We start from the raw sequence: 22468 nt of genomic DNA, 5'->3' as shown, positions 1-22468 counted from the left end.
TTTAATATCGATCTCAGCAATATTCCAGCTGTATGTTGCAAAGGATGCAACTCTGCACGGTTGGTTGGATGGTTTGTTGTTTAACGCCGCACTCAGCAATATCCCAGGTATATGACGGCGGTCTGTAAATAATCGAGTCTGCGAATTCCGGCACCTGAGGACTAAGCTTCACCCTATACCCACGGCCTCAGACCCGAGAAGATCCGGGGTAGAATAGGTCTTCAGCAACCCATGCTTGCCGTAAAAGACGACTATGCTCGTCGTAAAAGGCGATCGGGTGGTAAGGCTGACTGACTTGGTTGATGCATGTCATCGATCCCAATTGCGTGGATCGATGCTAATGATATTAATCACTGGATTGTCTGGTCCATACTCGATTATTTACAGACCGCCGTCATATAGCCGGAATATTGCTCAGTGCGGCGTTAAACAACAAAGAAAAAAACAAACAAACCCACGGCCCTCAGCAGACAATTATGTACGAATCTTTAACTACAGTAAACTACGGTTATAACGAACTCAAAGGGACTACTATTTTTAGTTCGTTATAAGCATATATACAGCATAACTACAGCAAATAGTCGGGACTAAAAAGTGAGTTCGTTATATCCGTCAGTTCGTTATAAGCGTGTTCGTTATAACCGTAGTTTACTGTAGTTTTGGTGAGGTGAAATTGGGTTTAACGTCGCGTCCAAGATTATTGCACTTATATAGCGACGTGCATGCACGTGTATGTGTGTGTGTGGCTGCTTGTACTAGTCCGGACTGATGCCGATTTATAGTGCTAGCTCACTGAGATACCATGCCGCAGTTTAACATGAATACCCCACTCAGACACAGTATACTGACTCCGAGCCGACCAGTCCTTGTTTTAGCCCCTAAATGCCGAGCGCCAGACAGGGTAACAACAAGTACAATCTTTTAACGTCTTTTTGTATGACGCGGCCCGGGATCGAACCCTGGACCTTCCGCTCTCCGGGCGGACGCTCTACCACAAGACCACGCAGGCGGTCTACTGTAGTTTTGACCTTATGTGTGAAAATAACATTTGAGCTCTTTGGGCACAAAAAATGTTTTTACCCGCAAGTAAGCTCATCGACCAATTTCGTAGGAATAAAAAATATATAAAGCTTAAGATGACGACAATAGATGATTTGTCACGACAAAAACTCGGAAGAGTCATCATGCATTGCAATCGAATACCACACCCACAATGTAGAAAAAGTGTACAATTAAATTTATAATCTTGTAACAAGCTTACAAGAAGAAACAATCATTCATCTTATTGACCAAGACAGTCATATTGGTTCAAAATATCAATTTATGTAGATGCTTGCGCAAACGAGCCTCGAAAACGAGATTTCCGGTAATGAGCGAGTTAATAAATTGACAAACCGCAAGTCGTGACGTGACAAGATGGATGGAAGAACTACATCAGCGAAATCAACAGTGCAGTGCATGACAATGATTGTCAACACGATGGTGGGAGGAGGACCTATAGCCCACGATAGCGTTTGTGGTGATCGTCGAGTTAAATGCGGATCATGTAAGGCCAAATCCTATCTAAGAGTCATCGCACTTCATTTCCAACTTGACGAAAGCTCTGAATGTCAGGTTGGAAGTCGGGGATCCTCCCTATCGTCAGTCAATTGTCTGGGGCCTGGGAGAAGGCTATCGTATGAAGAGATGACTGGGCTTGTGATATAAGGCCAAAATATATTGATTTACGTCTTCGTGAGTGTTCCTGGCGATTAGTGAGTGAGTGAGTGGGTTTGGTTTAACGCCGCTTTGAACAGTATTTCGGTTAGTTGTATTATGGCGTGGCATCTTTCTGTGGGAGGAAAGCCCGATGTCAAAATAGCTGCAATGGAAATTCTAAAATAAACATTTCTAAAACTCCTTAATATCAAATGGCACTAGTTCAGTATACGCTTTTTATATAGACATGCAATGATTGGCAAGGAAATATTTAACAGTTTGTTTGTTATACTACTCAAACCAATCCTATATTAAAACTTAAATCCAAATTGTCATGGAAACAAAGAATAAAAAATTCTAAAAGTGCTATATATCAAAAAGCACCGGTTCAGTATGTGCCTGGTAGACATCCAAAGTTTTGTAAGAAAATATTTAACGGTTTTTTGAGTTACACTCTGGAAACGGACACCACCCCTGTAGAACACCACCCCTGTAGAACCTAAGTCCAACTTATTGCCATAGAAACGTGAAAAATAAAAATTTCTAAAATTCCTAAATAGCAAGAGGCACCAGTCCAGTATGTGTCTGGTAAACATGCACAGTTTTTGTTGGAAATTATTGAATGAGTTTTGAGTTATGCTCCGGAAACAAACTCTCCCCTTTAGAACCTAAGTCCAACTTGTTGCAATGGAAACGTAAAAAATAAAAAAATTATAAAATTCCTAAATAGCAAAAGGCACCAGTTCAGTATGTGCCTAGTAGACAAGCAAAGTTTTGTAAGAAAGGATTTAACAGTTTTTGAGTTATACTACGGGAACGAACACCACCCTTATAGAACCTAAGTCCAACTTGTTGCCATGGAAACGTAAAAAATAAAAAATTATAAAACTCCTAAATAGCGAAAGGCACCAGTTCAGCATGAGTCTGATAGACATGCAAAGTTTCGTAGAGAAATATTTAACGGTTTCTGAGTTATGCTCCGGAAACGATTTCGGGACACACACACGCACGCACACACGCACACACGCACGCACGCACGCACACACACACACACGGACGGAACCCATTTCTATATCCCCCGCCAACTTCGTTGGGGCGGGGGATGAAAATGAAGGTATGCTGCCCTTTCATTACTTTAAGAAATCAATTGGTAAATATTGTCACTGAAATTATGTCACCTCTGAAAAGACGCATGTGTTTGACTATCTGATGAGACAAAGCGGATTCCAGGTGCCACCACCGTCAGATCTCGCGCCGACCCGACCAACCCCGACCAACCCCACTTTATGTATAATATGCCAAAGAAAACATCGATAACTTATGTTACTAACAGCGTAAATGTGTAAAGACTTGAATTGCAGCAACCCCTTGAGGGGATCTTTGATAAGGATAACAATGAATAAGTGCTGATATTTCATTGATAAGTTTCATATAATCACACTGACAGTGAATTGAGCGATGAAATGCTATCAGAGAATTACAAAACATCAATCATAGTGAAGCGTGAGAAAAGTATTCTATAATAAATCGTACTGTAAGTAATACTTACTTTTCGAGAAGAAAAAGGCATTTGCCGATGATAAGAAACATAGCAACACGAAAATACATGCACATGTTGAAGCCATGTCACTTGGCACGAGCACTAACGAATCACCCGACTTCCCTAAACACAGTGCGTCGCTCAACTGTACCGCGCAGTGCGAGCTATGACGTCATCTTGCATGGACATCCCGTGCGTCCCTGGGTAAGGCGACCGGGTGCATGATCCCTCGTATTTCATGTGTTCAAGACAACAATTAACGTGTCAATATCGATTGTGAAAACTTGTTTATTGGTTGTAGGTGAATTATTTCCAGAAGAAAAATGTTTGTAAATGTGACAAAGGAAAAGAAAAGATAAGAAGCAAATCGGGTTTGGTAATTAATTCTGATAGGTCTTCATCTTTCAAATAGTGAGTGGGTATGGTTTTACGCAACTTTTAGCAATATTCCATGACGAGGACACCATAAATTGGCTACACAGGTGGGAAATCGAAATCGAACCCGGGTGTTCAGTGTGACGAGCGAACGCTTTATAACCACTTGTCTATCCCACAGCCTTTCTCTTTAATAGTTAATACAATCTTAACGAAAATTTGAATACGTTTTGGAGTCTTTCGGGTTTTTGGGGGGCTATTGGCGTTGATCGTGTTTATTGATAAAGTTGTTCGTGTTGATCGGGAAAATATGTGAATTTTCTTTACTGCCATATAATAGCGACCTTCAAAATAGACTCGCACTGGTCGACAGCATAGTCAGACTCATGCGAGTCAGGTACGATGACACGCCGTGCCAACCAGGCAACAGCTGAGAGAGTGACGTAAATGGTTGCGTGGGGAGACGCTTGGCCGAAATACAGGTCTATAAGTATTTTGGAAGCAATGTTTTGACTCTGTAAGTAAACAATTATATCATTCAACATTCTATTGTCATATGGCAGTGTAACGTATTGTTAAACAATGTTGCAATTGTATTTCTTTGTGTCTTTTGATATTCAATAGAAGCTCATAGCATTGTGTTTTGACAATGTTCAGTTGTCAGAAATGTAGTACTATCTAATGTAAGCAGTGGTGTGGAAGTTACTATATTTAAATGTTTTTGTAGTCAGTTGTAATCTAGAATCTTCCTTCTTGGGGGTATTTATATTATATAAGAACGTGCCTTTTGTATCTCACATTATATCTCACATTACATCAAGACCAGCGATTGTGTGAACATCACTTTTCACACTGGATGTCCAGCCTAGACCTCTTTTGGAGGCTTGACCACTGTTGCTGCTAGGTGATAATTATGATCACTGCTGTTATATTTTATTCTACCATTGTAATTGTACTGTCATTGCGTTGTGTTCTGCCACTCTATTGTGTACTGCCATTGTAATTGTACTGCCATTGCGTTGTGTTCTGCCACTCTATTGTGTACTGCTATTGTTATTGTACTGCCATTGCGTTGTGTTCTGCCACTCTATTGTGTACTGCCATTGTAATTGTACTGCCATTGCGTTGTGTTCTGCCACTCTATTGTGTACTGCCATTGTAATTGTACTGCCATTGCGTTGTGTTCTGCCACTCTATTGTGTACTGCCATTGTAATTGTACTGCCATTGCGTTGTGTTCTGCCACTCTATTATGTACTGCCATGTAATTGCTGTGCAGTAATATGGGCGGTCGGGTAGCCTAATGGTTAAAGCGTTCGCTCGTCACGCCGAAGACCCGTGTTCGAATCCCGGCATGGGTACAATGTGTGAAGCCCATTCTGGTATCCCCCCGCCGTGATATTGCTGGAATATTGCTAAAAGCGGCGTAAAATCATACTCACTCACTGTGCAGTAATATGTTTTAATTGTTAATTGTGTATCATTTCCTCGTTGTTTTTTGGTTTCACACTGAATTCTTTAGCGTACAGATTTCTGGGTTAAGGTATTGTTTCAATTTTGAAGTCAACACGTAACAGTATACAATAATCACAACAAATAGGAAGAGAGGAGACCGTGTTTCAGCCAACAATATCGATTGGCGGTGATCATTGTCAATGTCTTGACTCTAGCGTGTATTCATCCATCGATACACCTGTTCTTATTGATAGTTGTGAAGGCTTCAATGTGAGACGGGTGTATTTCTAAATTGGTTTACAGATCCGCCTACCGTAAACAAGAAAACAGGATAAGTATGGGTTTTTTATATTACCGCCGATTCTGAAAACCCTATTTAGAAATATAATATATCACAAATTGGTTTCATGCCTGGCGCGACAAACGATTATCAGGATCTTTGATATCATGAATGTGATTTATCACAAATCAGAAAAAAATGATTTCACGAACAAAAATATATTTGTGGTTTTTTTCTTCGACCATCGGCTTAAAGTTTTGAGAGAAAAAATCCGTAAGCCAACTACCGAAAAAGGACTGTACTGAGAAAAAAGGGTCTCTGACTTCTACAAACTTAATTACTGGTAATCCAGGATATGTTTGGAACCAACTCACAAAACGCATTTGAGACAGGTAGGCGGTGAACAGAATTTAGGCAAACATAGTTGGTTTCTTCCAGGTACAGAGGGTGAACGCAAATTATGCACGTGCAGGTGATGACGGTGAAATTAACGACGCTCCCATGGACACACGTGTTGCTCATAAGACTAATAAGAGGTCGGTGTGAGAAGCTGATACCAGAATTCTCTAAAAGTCGTTCGATGGAAGTTAATTACAAACAAATGAACATGCCAAAGCTAGGTAAACAAGTCAAAGCTAGGTAAGCCTGGCCAAAGCATACATTCTCAGGCAAGTGGCCTTTAATGTCAAAGTGAGTGAGTGAGTATGGTTTAACGCCGCTTTTAGCAATATTCCAGCGATATCACGGCGGGGGACACCTTAAAATGGGCTTCACACATTGTACCCATGTCGGGAATCGAACCCGGGTCTTAGGCGTGACGAGCGAACGCTTTCACCACTAGGCCACCCGACCGCCCCCTTTAATGTAAAAAAAAACGTGGAGAAAGAATGTATAAATGAATCTCAACCATTGTCAAAAGTTAGCATTGACACTGGTCTGACTGTATCCGTATGACATGACACTATTCGTTATTGCTCTCTGAGGTAAAAAAAAAAAATGGTCCATTTTAACAGCATATGAATTCTCCCTTCATTGTCACGATACTTCTCAATTGTTCATTGTCTCTGCAAATTTGCTGTCACCGTTTAAACAGTCATCGGCACGCACGTACTATTATGTGCTATTGAACTCGCCGCTAGAAGTGGTTGTTAGCCGAGACAGGACATGCACATATCCATCGTAAAATTTGTCACGGACCACCCGCTACCCCTTTCTTCAAATTGGTACACACCAGTGGGCGGACACCATCCATAGTCATACGGGGTTAGCTGTCAGGTCACAACTCAACTTATCCTGCCTTACCAGTGTAACAGCCGCCAGAAGATTAGTAATCAACGAATTTACTATCCTGCCTGGTAGATTTAATGCGGCAGAGGTGGAGAAAAGGGGTATCCAATTTCAGTTTCGGCGTCAAGACCACGTGACACTCCTCATTTCCGCTCGCCATTTTGAAATAACAAGGAGATGATTATGAATCGGATTGTTGTGTACATATTAGTTTTGTAACGTTTTGTAATGTTATTTTTTAATGACTGACAACATTATGAACTTTATAGCCCTTGTTAAGTTTCCACCTTTGTTATCTTATTACTGTTATTGTTCTCAGAAGTACATATGTATGTTCTCTGTTCCACAGCATTTATTAACCTGATGAAGGAGTAAGTTTATACTTCGAAACGTGAGGGACGCCACCTACCGTGTGTGCGACAAGTTGGGGTCCACTTTGCTTGACAACATTTACAAGGTTTTTTGAATATCCGTAGGGAATTAAGTAACATGAAACCCCCACACGTAAACCTAAAGGTATATTCTGGATATTCTATAATTAAAAAGGCAATCACAGTGGACCTGTGGGGTTTGTGGATTGGTAACTTTTGCCAGCCGAGAGGCACCAGTCAAGTCGGCCATATGCGGTCATATACCCCGTTCATTTGTTGTTTAAGCCGCACTCCGCAATATTCCAGCTATATAAGGCTGTCTGTAAATAATCGAGTCTGTGTTCCAGACAATCCAGTGATTGACATCATGAGCATCTATCCACGCAAATGGGATACGATGACATGAATCAACCAAGACAGCGAGCCTGACCACCCGATCGCGTTAGTCGCCTTTTACGGCAAGCATGGGTTGCTGATGGGTTGCCTATTGTACCCCTTATATATCCCGTACACGGGGTACACCACAAATGTGCTTCACACCCATGTCGGGAATCGAACCCGGGTCTTCGGCGTGAACGCTTTAACCACTAGGCTACCCGATCGCCGCTAAGGTTGTTTTGTACAACGGCACCCAGGAATCTTTGAGAATGGACATCGGTTCACTTTATGAAAGGCAAAGTAATCTAGAAGATGAACGTGAAGCTCCTGGTGACACAGCTTGCCTGGCAAGACTCAGCGACAAGGTAAATACTCTCCAAGATTCTGTAGAAAGTATAACAGTATAGCCGAAGAAACAATATCCTTTTGTTCAATGTGGTGAGGAAAGAAATGTAGTAAAACGCCTTGTTTGTGATATTGTAAATGAACATGCAGAAGAGGGAGGTACCTTTATTGCACTGACTGACATTGCAACATCCTACAGACTTGGATCGTTGTCAAGCAAGGAAACAACAATATAACGGTATTGCTTGACAACGGTATGTGGATCTATACCGAAACGTCGCTTTTTACAGTATTGAAGAAGTTGTTATCCATAAAATTGTGTCTACCTTGTCATCCGTCAACTTCTAAGTAATGCCTATCAAACAATTTAAAGAAAGAATCGTTTATTTCAGAATGTTGTCATGAGACTAAAATGTGCTTTTGAACAGGACTGGCTTTCCTCATTGTCAAACAGTTATAAAACACAATTTTATTCCTCCTTTAAACCACTTCTAAATTTGTTGAACTATATTTGAAAGAAATTACCATTGCAAAATTTAGAACAGCTTTGTCCCAGGTCCATTGCATTTCCCACAATCTCTGCATAGAAATCGGGTATCATAATATTCCAAGACTTAAAGGGATTTGCCTGTACTGCAATACCAATGTTATGGAGGATGGGTAAGATTGTATATTGATTTGTTCTAAATACAATACGTTACGAGACAGATACGTTTCTAACAAATTCGTTATCCATCCGACCCGTGAAGATCCGGGGTAGAATATGTCTGTTTGTTTGTTGTTTAACGCCGCTCTCCGCAATATTCCAGCTATATGACGGCGGCCTGTAAATAATCGAGTGTGGACCAGACAATCCACTGATTGATATCGTGAACTGAGAACAGAAGTCAGTGTGAATAGAGAAGAACGGGCCATTCTCAGACCAGATGCTGATGAAGTATCCAACAAAGTAGATGAACTGTATTAGTGGTCTGACAATATTGGTGACCTAGAGTCTAGAATAGAACATCAGGAAAGACAGATCAGACGAAATGATTTGATTGTATATGGGGTACCAGAGAGAATAGAAGAATCTTATAAAGTGTGCAAGGAAATGATACTAGACATTTTAATAGAGCCAGAAATAAGAATCCTACATATGAGGAACTTGCTGATAGAGACATAGAACGTGTACACAGGATATCCAGCAAAACAACAAATAAATCCCGTCCTCTTATAGTGAAAATGGCACACTGGGATAATTGAATCCAAACACTTGGGTTTAGGGATACCCTGAGAGAAATGGGATATGGTATGGCTAAGGAGCTAACATACTTCCAGCGACAAGAGCTGGGCAGGTTACGTCGTGAAAACCCAGAAACGAGGAGGGAAAAAGGAGGATGTGAAGAAGGATAGTGATATGAGAGATAGTCAAGAGACACCAGAGAGAACTACAGCACACAGACGGGAGAGAAGGGATAGCCAGAACACCAGAACATCACCCTCACAAGGACATAGACGGGGAGGTTCACACACAGGACCACGACTTCTGAGTTCTCGCTCTAAGGCCTGGGACAGGTCAGCAACCCACTAGGGGTGCGACGAGACCGAGCGTGATTGTAGGACGCCTCATGTAGATACGATAGATGATGTCCATGATTGTAAATTTGAGAATACATGTAGAACATTTGTTTTCTGGAATGTATCAGGACTTAATTCTACATTAACTGATCAGGACTTTACCGATTATTTAAACTCATTTGACTTCATCGGCATAACAGAAGCATCAATTAAACATATAGATATTAGTTTGATATTTCCAGGATTCAAGCTATGAATCAAAGAAGCTGAAAAGATTTCCAACTTTGGTTGACCTTCTGGTGGTATTGCCTTATTAGTTAGACAACAACTTGTTAAATGTGTAAAATGGTCTAACGTTTACGACAGTGGCATTTTCATGCTGTTAGATAAAACCGTATTTGGATTTAAGAAAGATTTGCTATATTCATGTGTTTATGTTTACCCTGAATGTTCTACTTGGTACACAAACCCTTTGAGGCAATGCAAAAATGGCATACATATATTACAAATAGACTTACTTGATATACTAGCACATTGTGATGATGTTTATTTGATGATTGGAGGAGACTTGAATGTCAGAACTGGCACTGAATCTGATTTTGTAGAAGATGATATCCTTGAATATCTCGAGGGACATGATAACAGTGTATGGGGATTTCTGTTTTAAAAAGATTTTCTGTGGATTTATCTTTGAATAATTTTGGTAAGAGCTTACTAGATTAATGCAGTATACTAAATATACATATTATGAATGGAAGGTGCGGGTCAGACGCCGGGTGGGAGATTTTACTTTTATAGGAAACCAGGGTGCGAATGTGGTGGATTATGTTATTGCCTCGTCCGAGTTGTTTGGTATGTGCCATATGTTTGACATATCGTCTCGAGCCGAGTCATCACAACTTCCTGTCACGACTAGTTTACGTACGCTTCTAGTAAGTGATCCTACGCCACGCAATACACGTAACAATGCTTCCTTTAAATTTGTGTGGGTTGAAGAGAAGGCTGAACAGTTTAGAATAAACCTTATTTCTGGGAGTGCGCATGATTTACTGGAGAAGGATGTAGATATAGCATGTGTTAACGTTGAAGAAAGTATTGGGTATATTACTGAAGCTGTTATTATTGCTGCATCTGATATGAAGAAGATGAATAAGGGCTGTAAATATGATCAACAATGGTTTGATAGCGAATGCCAGCTACTTAAAATGGAACCATGTAGACGTTTAAATAACTTTAGAAAGAATAAGGACAGAGGAACGCTAACAGACTATAATAGAGTAAGAAATCAGTACAACGATCTTTGTAAGAAAAACAAGACAGAATATTTCGAACAAAAACAGAAACTGTTGGAATCAAGCATAGATTATTCTAAAACATTTTGGTCATCGCCAAAAGCCATTAAACCAAATAGATATTGCAAAAATAACATTGATATTCAAGCCTGGTTTGAGCATTTCCTGGAATTGTTTTCAGTTCCATTTAGCCATGATGATAACAATCTATTTGACATGGAATTCAACGAACAAAGAGTTGACAGTGTAACAGCTGATATTCTTGAATGTCCAAAATCTAAAGAGGAAATTATTGACAGCATATCCAACCTTAAAGATAATAAGACATCTGTGATAGCAGAGTTTTTAAACATTCCTCAGATATTTTAATACCATATTTGGAACTTATTTTTGATATCCTTTAAGAGAGATAATATTTTCCAGAGAATTGGACAGTTGGTATTATTGTTCCTCTTCACAAACAGGGCGCAACCAGTGATGTTAATAATTATAGAGGCATAACTCTCCTAAGTACATTCAGTAAAATATTTACTTCAATTATTAACAAGAGACTTGTTTCTGGGAGGATTCTTATGATAAAATAAGTGAGTCACAAGCAGGTTTTAGAAAGGGATACTCCGCCACTTACAATGCTTTTATCCTAAATTCTATAATACAGAGATATCTATCAGTGAAACTAGGGAAGCTATATGCTGTATTCGTAGATTTTGCAAAAGCTTTTGACTCTGTGAAAAGGGTAAACTTGTGGTCACTCTTTCAAAGACATGGGCTGAGTAGCAAAATTGAAAAGTTATTGTGCTCAGTGTTCGAAATACCTGCCTGCCCGACCGTCCGAGACGGGTTGATTTCAACTCGGGCTGCCAGATTTTCAAATCCCCCTGTCCGACGGTCGGGTTATATTTCATATGTGAAAATATTCTAAATATTTCCCGATGATAAGCATTAATTCACATGTAAAGATGAATGATAAAATGTAACCAAAAAGAAACCCCGTTAGCTTATCCTGAGAAACATATGATTATAGTGGGCAGGCAGGTTTTGGTCAGGGCTGGCAAATATTTCAGCTAGCCAGTCCTGTGGTCTGGCTGACATTTTTGGGAGTTTCATACCCTGTTGTGCTCTCTATATAAAAATGTGAAGGTGTGTGTCCGGAACAATGGCGCTATATCGGATAATTTTGTAAGTAGCATGGGTGTCCGACAAGGGTTTATATTAAGCCCCTTCTTATTTTCCTTTTTCATAAATGAATTAGCATTTCAAATCCAAAATAATTGCACTGATGGAATACAACTACACAACGAAACTATTAAATTATTTCTGCTTCTTTTCGCTGACGATATAGTCATGTTCTCGAGCACAATACCTGGCTTGCAAAAACAAATACATGTATTAGAGAGTTATTGTGACGGGTCAAAACTTACTGTAAATATGGATAAACCAAAGTTGTAGTTCTTAAAAATGGTGGTAACATATCCAGAAAAGAAAAATGGCTTTACAGAGGGAAGCCTGTAGAAGTTGTTCCATTTTATAAATACTTAGGCATGTGTTTTACAAGTAGATTAACTTGGTCAAGGAATGCACATAACATTTCATTGCAAGCCAAGAATTTTTTTGTAGGCATATTAAAAAGTCTTAGAGTTCTGCACAATATTACATATGATGTTTATTTTAAAATATTTGATACAAAAATAAGCCCGATTTTATTGTATGGATCAGAAATTTGGGGCCCAGAACATTTGGATGTTATTGAGAAACTACATTTATATGCATGTAAAAAGTTCATGGGTGTAAAATCTAGCACAGAAAACGCAAGGGTATATGGTGAATGCGGACTGTTTCCCATGTATATCAATAGTTATTTAAAGGTTATTAAATACTGGGTCAAGCTATTAAATATATCATCTTCAAGATACCCTAGAAAATGTTATAATATGACGCTTCTCTACGACAGCCATGGGAAACAAAATTATGCATCAAAAGTTAAAAACATGGTATACGAATGTGGATTTGGTTATATTTGGTTACAGCAACATGTAGATATGGCACAGCATTTCTTCTCCCGTTTGACACAGACCTTAAAAGATATGTACATCCAAAAATGGCATGGTTCTTTGTCCAGTTCTAGAAAAGCAAATTACTGCACTACATTTAAGACTACTATTATACGAGAACCTAATCTATTAAGTGTAAATTTACATAAGTTAAGAACAGCTTTTTCTCGATTTCGTTGTGACTCACATGATTTATTTACTGAAACAGGCAGATATGAAGGTATTGCAAGAGAACATAAACTTTGTAGGATTTGTAAAACTGATTGCATTGAAGATGAATATCACTTATTATGTGTATGTCCAGTGTATAAAGATTTAAGAGCAAAATATCTAGATAAAAATTTCTACCGCAACCCAAACGGTAACAAATTCTTTAATAAAGGACTTGTGATTGTACAGAAACTATTAGAAATTTATCAATGTTCATTTATCATCCTATGAAACTCAGAAAATGTTGACAGTATGAATTTGTAACACGCCCCAGACAATGTACTATAGGCCTTTGGCCTCATAAGTTCCATGAATAAAGATTGATTGACATCATGAGCATTGATCTACGAAATTGGGATACGATGACATGCATCTACCAAGTCAGCGATCCTGACCACCCGATCACGTTAGTCGTATCTAACGACAAGAACAGTCTACTTTTACGGCAAGCATGGGTTGCTGAAGACCTATTCTACCCCGGATCTTCACGGGTCTGTCAGCATATGTACATGTACTGTATACTTTACCGTGTTTAGCTACAAAATATAAACACAAAGTGAACATGGGACCATTAAAAGATTTATTTGCTCTTCGGGTTAATGTGAGTGAGTGAGTGAGTTCTGTTTCACACCGCTTTTAACAGTATTTCAGTTATATCCGGGCGTGTCAGCTTAAAGTGGCTGGCACAGCGAATTGCAACCCTCCCGTGAACCTCCCTTGATGGGAGGTGGCGGCGTTGTGAAAGGATTTGTGTGAGATTCTTTAGTTTATAGTTTATGCATGCCCAAAAGAGAAATGTTATTTTCCTCATTTGCCTTTTCTAATGAGGCGTGAGAGTCATTATCATCAACATTAACAATAAATGCTACTGTTTAGGCCGAAAGTATACATCCTTGGTCAACATGGACAACACACTAGGTATTTGTTTCATCTTGTAAACATAAGGCCTTTTAACATCCTTTATTTCTTGAACTTCGAATCCGTATGCCACCATCTTGTTGACTCGTGTCATTAAGGTCATGAGGTCAAGTGTTGCGCCATGTTCCTTCAGAACTTCACACAGGGCCTGTATGAACAGCGAACCCTGCATGTTGTCACGCCACGAATAGTACCCTGTAACATCAATATCATGAACATGATTTAGACCGGGATAATTAGAGAAGAACAAGCTTCGAAGAATTACGGATCATCTGTCCCAAGCATAAATAAATGGTATTAATACCGAGCCGAGCATTCATTCAGATGGTCCGGACATTGTTCGTCATATGACCCCTTGACATTTTAAGAGAGAAAATGAAGAAAAAAAGTATGAAATTATAATCTTCACTGAATGCAGTCTATTCTTAAGATGACGTCATGTTTTCAATTTGTGACGTCGTGAAAAAAAGGATGACGTCATTTCGTATTGTTCTCAACAATACAGCACTGTGATGTATTATGGCTTCAAGTGACCGATCAGCATTGAGAATCGCGTAACTGCACATGTGCAAATATTAGTATACACGATCATTCTACAATTATGGGTAATATTATTCAATACAAACGTGTAAATACCATTTACAAACCTCTTGTGATGTCATAATATTCACCATGACGTCTTCAATCGGGTTCAGTCTTACATATATATTCCGGTGATATTGTAACGTGTCTGTCCCGCGCTAGAGGTATATTTTGCATTTGAACACAATCTAGTAGATGTTCGGAATAATGTCAAAACAAGCGTCTTCTTTATATAACAGTGGATCGAACTTGCATCATTCGTACTTGTAGCTTTGTGCGTGAACCACTAGACTACAGAGGTGCTGATATACCACACCATTTATAAGAATAACTTTTTTCATGTGGTCTAGTGGAAAGAGCGTCTGCACGGAGAGCGGAAGGTCGTGGGTTCGATCCCCGGCCGCGTCATACCAAAAGACGTTGAAATGCGGCTAGGTGGTTACCCTGCCTTGCGCTCGGCGTTAAAGGGCTAAAACAGGAACTGATCGGCTCAGACTGATCCCTAGTGTCTGAGTGGGGTATTCATGTTTAAAACTGCAGTATGGTATCTCAGTGGGCTAGCACTATAAAATCGACATTTGTCCAGACGAGTACAGGCAGCCACACATACACATGCCCGTCGCTATATAAGTCCAACACTCTTGAACGCGACGTTAAACCGCATTTCACCTCGGGAATTAATCCCTGACTTCAGGGTGCGCGTGACGAGCAAACGCATTAACCTCTAGGCTACCCTATCGCCGTCAAAAATACTTGATTAAAATGATGAGTATAGTAACTACCTGAAACAACAGAGTACGCGATGAGGAAGTCTGCCTCCGTTGGGATCCTGTACGTCACCGGCTCCTCGGCGTCATCTCCATCCTCATCCTCGCCGTCACCAACCACGTTCATGGCGTCAGTGACGTCGGCTCCAAAGTCTGTCGCCTTTCCTCTGCATGCCTGATTGTAGATGTCAAAATCGTATATCTCCGTTCAAATGTAACAATCAAAACAGGCCCAGACATATTGATTGAGTGATTTGGGATTAACAGTGAACAGTGTTCTCGTTTTATCACTAAAGACCAAAGGAACGCATAGACATAGACATAGTTTAGAATGGTAATTGTTTGTGATGTACATCTGGTAATGTATGTTATAGATAATTACGGTAAGCTTTTTATTATTCGTACAGGATACAGTTTTGTACCAGAATGCAACCATTCGCTTCTTGGTACTAATTGTTAAAGGGGTTCTACCAGTCTCACCGTACAACATGTATGATGGAGTGTTTTTTCTTAAATCGAGTACGTACTTTAGGAACATTTTATGAACTCCTTCTACGCAAGTGAGGTCACTGAAACCCCACACCTCGCAACCATACATTGCTATAGGTGCTACCATGTGGTCAAAAGCTATCAGTAAACATTCTGTTGGGAGACATACATTTCTAGCTTTGGATAATAAAGCAAACGAGGCTTTTAAAGATTTTTCTCTTAAACTTTTGGTGGCTTGTGTAAAAGATCTGTTTTTATTTAAAACAATTCCTAGATATGTATAACAGTCTGTTATTTCCATTATTTTGTTTCCAAATTTATAGTCAAGTTTACTTTTTTGAGGGGTGCCAGAACCAAAGATTACTATCTTTGTTTTCTTTAGATTAACCTTCAGTTTCCATTCTTCGCAGTATTTTACGAAGACATTTTGACTATATTGAAAGTTAATGGGGTTTTCCGAAAATATTACAGTACCTACAATAATAACAGCAGAAGTTTCAAGGGACACACTTTTACAGTTGTGGACTCTCAAAAAGGTTTCAACATCATTTAAATATATTGCAAACAGTAATGATGACAATTTCACCCTGCCGAACTCCCTTGTCACGAGTAAAATATCCTGATATATCTTCATCATGAACAACACAAGATTTTATATTTGAATTCATATTGTGAACAAGATTAAATATTCTTCCAGAGATACCATATGATAGGAGCTTTTGCCATAATCCGATTCGCCAAATGTTGTCAAAGGCCTTTTGGAAATTCACAAATGCACAGTACAATTTCTTTTTACTCGCCCTTAAAAATATCTATTAAACCATAGAGTACAAATATTTGGCCAACAGTACTGTAACCTTTCCTGAAAGCTAGCTAGTATTTCTGAAATAATATAGTTATCATTTGTAAAAGATGTGAAGCGATTGTTCACAACTGCGGTGAACAATTTACCTAGACAAGATAATATGGTAATTGGGCGATAATTTTCAGGTTTGGAGGGATCACCTTGCTTTTTGTAAATAGGTCTGATCATACCAACCAGCCATGATTTCGGAAATTTTCCACTTTCAAGGATAAGGTTGAGCAGCTCGTAGACCTTTCATCTTCCCGAGGCAAGGGAGTTGAAGTGCCAGGGCGTGACAGTTCTGGTTCTTTTGAAATTCATGCATGTAATAATCTTCCAGTGTGACGTCACACCTTTAGTTTTATGCACGATTCAATTCTCAAAACCAAAACAATAGAGCTTCGCACAGTGAAGTCAATAACCCAAACGCTGCGTAGAATAACAAGCTTCGGTCATGTTTTTACTATAAAAGTCCAATTTCTACACTTGCCGAACTAGGCAAATCGTATTCCACCTCTAATATCACTTGCATTTGCTTCAAACAAAATGGCAGCGACCAATCAAGACGATCTGATAAAAAAATCCAGATCTATATTTTAATAAAACGGGTCTTATCCCGCGAAGCGTATCAAAACACTTAATCACTTTGATTAAAAACATAAGAGATTTGGAAAATCTGCAATCGACCGAAATGTTGCTAAGGAATCGGATGTTATTTCGTCACGCAATTTTTTGTATAGACTCGTTAATCCGGCCAAAATATAACACAGAAATTCAAGCCTAGTTCGACAAGGGTGGAAACTCGACTTTTTATAGTCAGCTAAGTCACATGCCTCGGAAAGATGAAGACGTTTGTTGGTGAGCGTTGCCTTGCTCTACTCCTGCCCTTGCGGTGTTGGTTGAACCAACGATAGGTGTAGAGTTGGAAGGCCTAATTGGGGACAGTCAGGGATTGGAGCTCACGTTCAATGGATCCTGACACCATTGTTGGAACCAACTCTGCACAGAGAATCGCGGCGCCTAAGATGATCTGGAGGCACCCGTTTGTTCGTGGAACATAAAGATAAGTTAACACTTGCACAAAGCGATCTTAGTGCTAAAACTAGTGTAACTCCAGTACTTTTAACAAAGACTTACACTATGGCCAACATCGCTTTGTGCAAACGGGCGAAGGAAGGATGTGTTCGATAAATACAACACATGGATGTTGTCATCGTACCTGGATGAAGAACAGTTTTGGTTTACCAGCCAGCGTCGGACAGCGATGACCTTTGAAGGGGTCCAAGAGTTTGGTGACCTCCACTGGACCATCTGTACCGTAGATCCTGTCCTCCTCCCCGTGAGACAGAATCACACACACGAAGCAGTCGCTGTCACTGTGGTCCTCTTTTGATGCTGCAATACAAGTTAAGATGATAAGAAATAACACTAACGTGAAAGGAATAATTGAGTGTGTGAGTGAGTTGGGTTTTTAACGCCGCTTTTATCATTATTCCAGTTATATCACGGCGTGTCAGCTAAATGTGGGAGGAAAGCCCGAAGTGATGCAGGTCACAGACGTTTACCACTTTGGTGAATCTCACGAGCACGGGTATGGTGCTGTCAATCTGGGCGAACCGGGATTCGAACCCCACAATCATAGGTTTCTGGCGTGCCCAAGGGACGCAACTCTGCACAGCGAATCGCGGCGCCTCAGATGTGACTTTGTCACATGCACTGTGTGTGTTGTTTAACATCGTACCAAACATTAGTCAAGCCATACGGGGGCGGCCTGTGAAAATGTTGTGCTAATCAAACCAGTGAGTGATATTATCAGCAACGTCTCACGCCGTCAGATTACGATGCAATGTTTGAATTTTTGTTGGACAGAATAACTTTTTTTGCGCGTTTCGTTTCCCTAAAACGAGAAGCCAAACAATGTTTGGAGTATTTACAAGCAATCCTGAGAGCAATGTTATTTATATTGTCTTTTTTAAGCTGCTATCAGTAATACTACATCTATATAACAGCGGTATTTAAGTAATCGAGCACGTCAGACAAATACAGTAGTTGATTGCGTGAGAAACAATCAATGCCGCAGGTACGTTGACAAAAATGGGGAATTAACATGTTTTGCCGCACTCAGCAATGTTCCAGCTGTATGAACATGTGTAAGTAATCGAGTCTTGACCAGAAAATCCAGTGATTGATATCATGAGCATCGATCTACGCAATTTGTATACGATGACATGAATCAACCAAGTCAGCGAGTCTGACCACCTGATCCCGTTAGTCGCCTCTTACGACAAGCATATTCGCCTTTTACGGCAAGCATACGTTGCTGAAGACTTAATCTACCCCGAATCTTCACGGGTCGAATTAACATGTACAAAGGGGGTGTACATACCTTGAATCATCATCTCCTGCATTTGTCTCTTGGTCTGATTAATGTGCATTCTCACATCAAAACCCAGTCCCTCCCAGCGTTCGGAGACCGCCTTCCCATCCTGGTCTGTGCCCCCTCGACACCCCACCCCCAGGGTGGTGAAGTCTCTGTTGTTAATGACGACAGCAATACCACGGTGACGGTGAGACATGGTGTACTCGTCGGGGACATTGGACATGTCGCACCTGACTATGGTCACTTTGCCCCGCCTGAAGATTGACAGTAAATAATACATTGTCTAGTCGTGTGCTTTTGTGCGTATGAGCGCCTGTGTACGTTCAGTTTGGGTCACTTATTTTCATGAGGTCATACACATTGGTCATACACAACCTTTGATCTATTTATATCCAAAAATGTCAAACAACCAAATGTATCATCCACTTATTAATTGTGCAAAATTCGACGTGATTTTTCAATTGATATGATCATCGCCCGAATCAACTGAGAGGCTTTAAAGTCAAATACAGTACATTATTTGGAGAAACAAAGACTGGAGACTAACCTCTGAGAAGGCGCCAGATCAGATTCCGCCATAACGGGATGTCTGTATGCTGTACAAAATCTGAAATCACAAATCAAAAGGCTTTATGAATGAATTACTTTTCCGCAACATTTATTTGTAAAATTGCAATCATAATTATTCTTTTGTTTTAGAAGGCGCAATCACAAATGACCTTGTGATTGAAAAAGGTGCAATCATAATCATCCTGTTGCTACAAATATTGCAATTACAATCTACGTGGTGCTTTATAAAGGTGCAATCACAATCTACGTGGTGCTTTATAAAGGTACAATCACAATCTACGTGATGATTCAAGAAGGTGCAATCACAATCTACGTGGTGCTTTATAAAGGTACAATCACAATCTACGTGGTGCTTTATAAAGGTACAATCACAATCTACGTGGTGCTTTATAAGGGTACAATCACAATCTACGTGGTGCTTTATAAAGGTACAATCACAATCTACGTGGTCCTTTATAAAGGTACAATCACAATCTACGCGATGCTTCAAGAAGGTGTAATCACAATCTACGTGATGATTCAAGAAGGTGCAATCACAATCTACGTGGTGCTTTTTAAAGGTACAATCACAATCTACGTGGTGCTTTATAAAGGTACAATCACAATCTACGTGGTGCTTTATAAAGGAACAATCACAATCTACGTGGTGCTTTATAAAGGTACAATCACAATCTACGTGGTGCTTTATAAAGGTACAATCACAATCTACGTGGTGCTTTATAAAGATGCAATCACAATCTACGTGATGCTTCAAGAAGGTGCAATATGAATTATCGTGGAATTAGAATTATATAAACATATATCACAGATAGCTTCTATAAAAACATTTGCTTAAAAGTTACTATGATAGATTCATAGACCAGGTGCAGACCAGATTTATTCTTGAACTATTTCAAAGACGGAACCAAATCATGACATTCTTGCACAGAAGCCACGCAGGTTACTACAGCTACTAATTTTACTACGTTCATCGGCGTTCCGATGTCCTCCTTTTAATCTAAAAGGAATTGAACAAATATAGCAATATACTTACATTAAGGCACAGGCCGTTTTAGTTATTGAAATATAGGTCACCTTTCGCCATTCAGATCACACAACATGAACCTTCATACCTGTGTAAAATCTTGTTTATACACCCACCTGTAAGGGGTCATCTCAAAACGAAGCTGTTTTTAACAGTATGGGTTAACGGCCAATTCTTCAATAACTCTTTAACACTCTGTATAAGCAAAGCATTTTCTTTTATCAACTTCTATTCCAACCATTGTATGTATACAAAAGAAGAATTAATTAAAAACATTATAAATGTACAAATAAATATGATCCACCCACACTACAATTAATTAACAATACGCATTCGGAAATTGAAGTCAACATTATTGTGTCATGAAATTAATAATATGATGAAGAGGTTCAAACAGGAAAATGACTAGAAATGATATGACACTCTCCCCGAGTGAGAAGCTAAGCGGTCTAAGTGTTGTGTCATACTAAGTAGGTGTGTGCATGGTCTACTGTAGGCGGGCTACTATGCCCGGACACTATTGTGTTGATGGTTGATAATTACCTTACAAACCCCTTGAATGGAAGTTGACCTCGCCATGTCAGATAAAACCTGAGTAGATCCTAAACCAACACCTGCATCACGTCGACACACTGTAACGATAACGCCAAATTAGGCTAAGCATACGGGTCCTTTGTGAATATTTGATCATGGAAATCAGTATTTGCTTACTTAAAGAGATTACCGATATTTCATGTCACAATGACTGGATGTATAATCACTTTGTATTACCTAATATCTTACAGCTAGTTGAACATAGCTTCAGGGCGACTGGTTGCTCCTGATAACAGTGAAATATTACCAAGAATAAATCTACGGCATGCAGTGGGATCGAGTGAAATATTAACTGGAGTAATCATGCTCAATCTCAGATAACATGCAATTATAAATAGTGAAATATTGACTTGTACTGCCATAGTATAATCTCAGATGGTGTGCGGTTGGATATAGTGAAATATTGACTTGAACAGCCATACTTTAATCTCAGATGGTGTGCTGTTGGATATAGTGAAATATTGACTACAACAACCAGACTGTAATCTCGGGTGATGTGCTGTTGGATATAGTGAAATATTGACTTGAACAGCCATACTTTTAATCTCAGATGGTGTGCTGTTGGATATAGTGAAATATTGACTTGAACAGCCATACTTTAATCTCAGATAGTGTGCTGTTGGATATAGTGAAATATTGACTTGAACAGCCATACTTTAATCTCAGATGGTGTGCTGTTGGATATAGTGAAATATTGACTTTCACAGCCATAGTTTAAACTCAGATTGTGTGCTGTTGGATATAGCGAAATATTGACTTTCACAGCCATAGTTTAATCTCAGATGGCGTGCTGTTGGATACAGTGAAATATTGACTTGAACAGCCATACTTCAATCTCAGATGATGTGCTATTGGATATAGTGAAATATTGACTTGAACAGCCATACTTTAATCTCAGATGGTGTGTGGTGTGGTATAGTGAAATATTGACTTGAACAGCCATACTTTAATCTCAGATAGTGTTCTGTTGGATATAGTGAAATATTGACTTGAACAGCCATAGTTTAATGTCAGATAGTGTGCGGTGTGGAAAAGTGAAATATTGACTTGAACAGCCATACTTTAATTTCAGATAGTGTGCGGTGTGGTATAGTGAAATATTGACTTAAACAGTCATACTTTAATCTCAGATGGTGTGCTGTTGGATATAGTGAAATATTGACTTGAACAGCCATACTTTAATTTTAGATAGTGTGCGGTGTGGTATAGTGAAATATTGACTTGAACAGCCATACTTTAATCTCAGATGGTGTGCTGTTGGATATAGTGAAATATTCACTTTAACAGCCATACTTTTATTTTAGATAGTGTGCGGTGTGGTATAGTGAAATATTGACTTGAACAGCCATACTTTAATCTCAGATGGTGTGCTGTTGGATATAGTGAAATATTGACTTGAACAGCCATACTTTAATTTTAGATAGTGTGCGGTGTGGTGTAGTGAAATATTGACTTGAAC

At 39.4% G+C, this 22468-nt stretch overlaps 2 protein-coding genes across 5 annotated transcripts in view; both read right to left on the bottom strand.

The window, feature by feature from the left end:
• Positions 1-3385, bottom strand: part of LOC124149341 (low-density lipoprotein receptor-related protein 2-like) — a 59710-nt gene extending 56325 nt beyond the window's left edge. For all 3 annotated transcript variants that reach the window (XM_046520869.2, XM_046520870.2, XM_046520871.2), the window contains exon 1: positions 3248-3385. In XM_046520869.2, the coding sequence (XP_046376825.2) occupies positions 3248-3323 (76 nt within the window). In that variant the 5' untranslated portion in view covers positions 3324-3385. The remainder of the gene's footprint in view (positions 1-3247) is intronic.
• A 9793-nt stretch (positions 3386-13178) lies between these two features.
• LOC124149295 (caspase-7-like) lies at positions 13179-21077 on the bottom strand. 2 transcript variants are annotated; one of them, XM_046520788.2, is made up of 6 exons: positions 20959-21077; positions 19369-19428; positions 18828-19075; positions 17661-17836; positions 15124-15283; positions 13179-13954 (listed from the first exon to the last, which is right to left on the bottom strand). In XM_046520788.2, exons 2-6 carry the CDS (start codon positions 19398-19400, stop codon positions 13707-13709), a joined length of 864 nt encoding a protein of 287 aa, XP_046376744.2. In that variant the 5' UTR covers positions 19401-19428; positions 20959-21077; the 3' UTR covers positions 13179-13706. The 2 variants fall into 2 exon arrangements, with proteins under 2 accessions (XP_046376744.2, XP_046376743.2); XM_046520787.2 differs by lacking the exon at positions 20959-21077 and adding an exon at positions 20425-20897 and having other exon boundaries at positions 13181-13954.
• Positions 21078-22468: the final 1391 nt, after the last annotated feature.

The sequence above is a fragment of the Haliotis rufescens genome, unplaced genomic scaffold (genome assembly GCF_023055435.1).
Source record: "Haliotis rufescens isolate VD_foot unplaced genomic scaffold, xgHalRufe1.0.p SCAF_11, whole genome shotgun sequence".
Lineage (NCBI taxonomy): Eukaryota > Metazoa > Mollusca > Gastropoda > Lepetellida > Haliotidae > Haliotis > Haliotis rufescens.
This window is presented reverse-complemented; position numbering and strand designations above follow the sequence as displayed.

What these genes read in the sequence shown, in the direction of transcription:
- LOC124149295 (XM_046520788.2), bottom strand. Translation starts at nt 19,400, where the DNA reads ATGGCGGAATCTGATCTGGCGCCTTCTCAGAG. An exon ending in GATCTGGCGCCTTCTCAGAG is followed by an intron (nt 19,076 to 19,368) that starts GTTAGTCTCCAG and finishes GTCAATCTTCAG; the next exon opens with GCGGGGCAAAGTGACCATAG. An exon ending in CGCGTACTCTGTTGTTTCAG is followed by an intron (nt 13,955 to 15,123) that starts GTAGTTACTATA and finishes TTGATGTTACAG; the next exon opens with GGTACTATTCGTGGCGTGAC.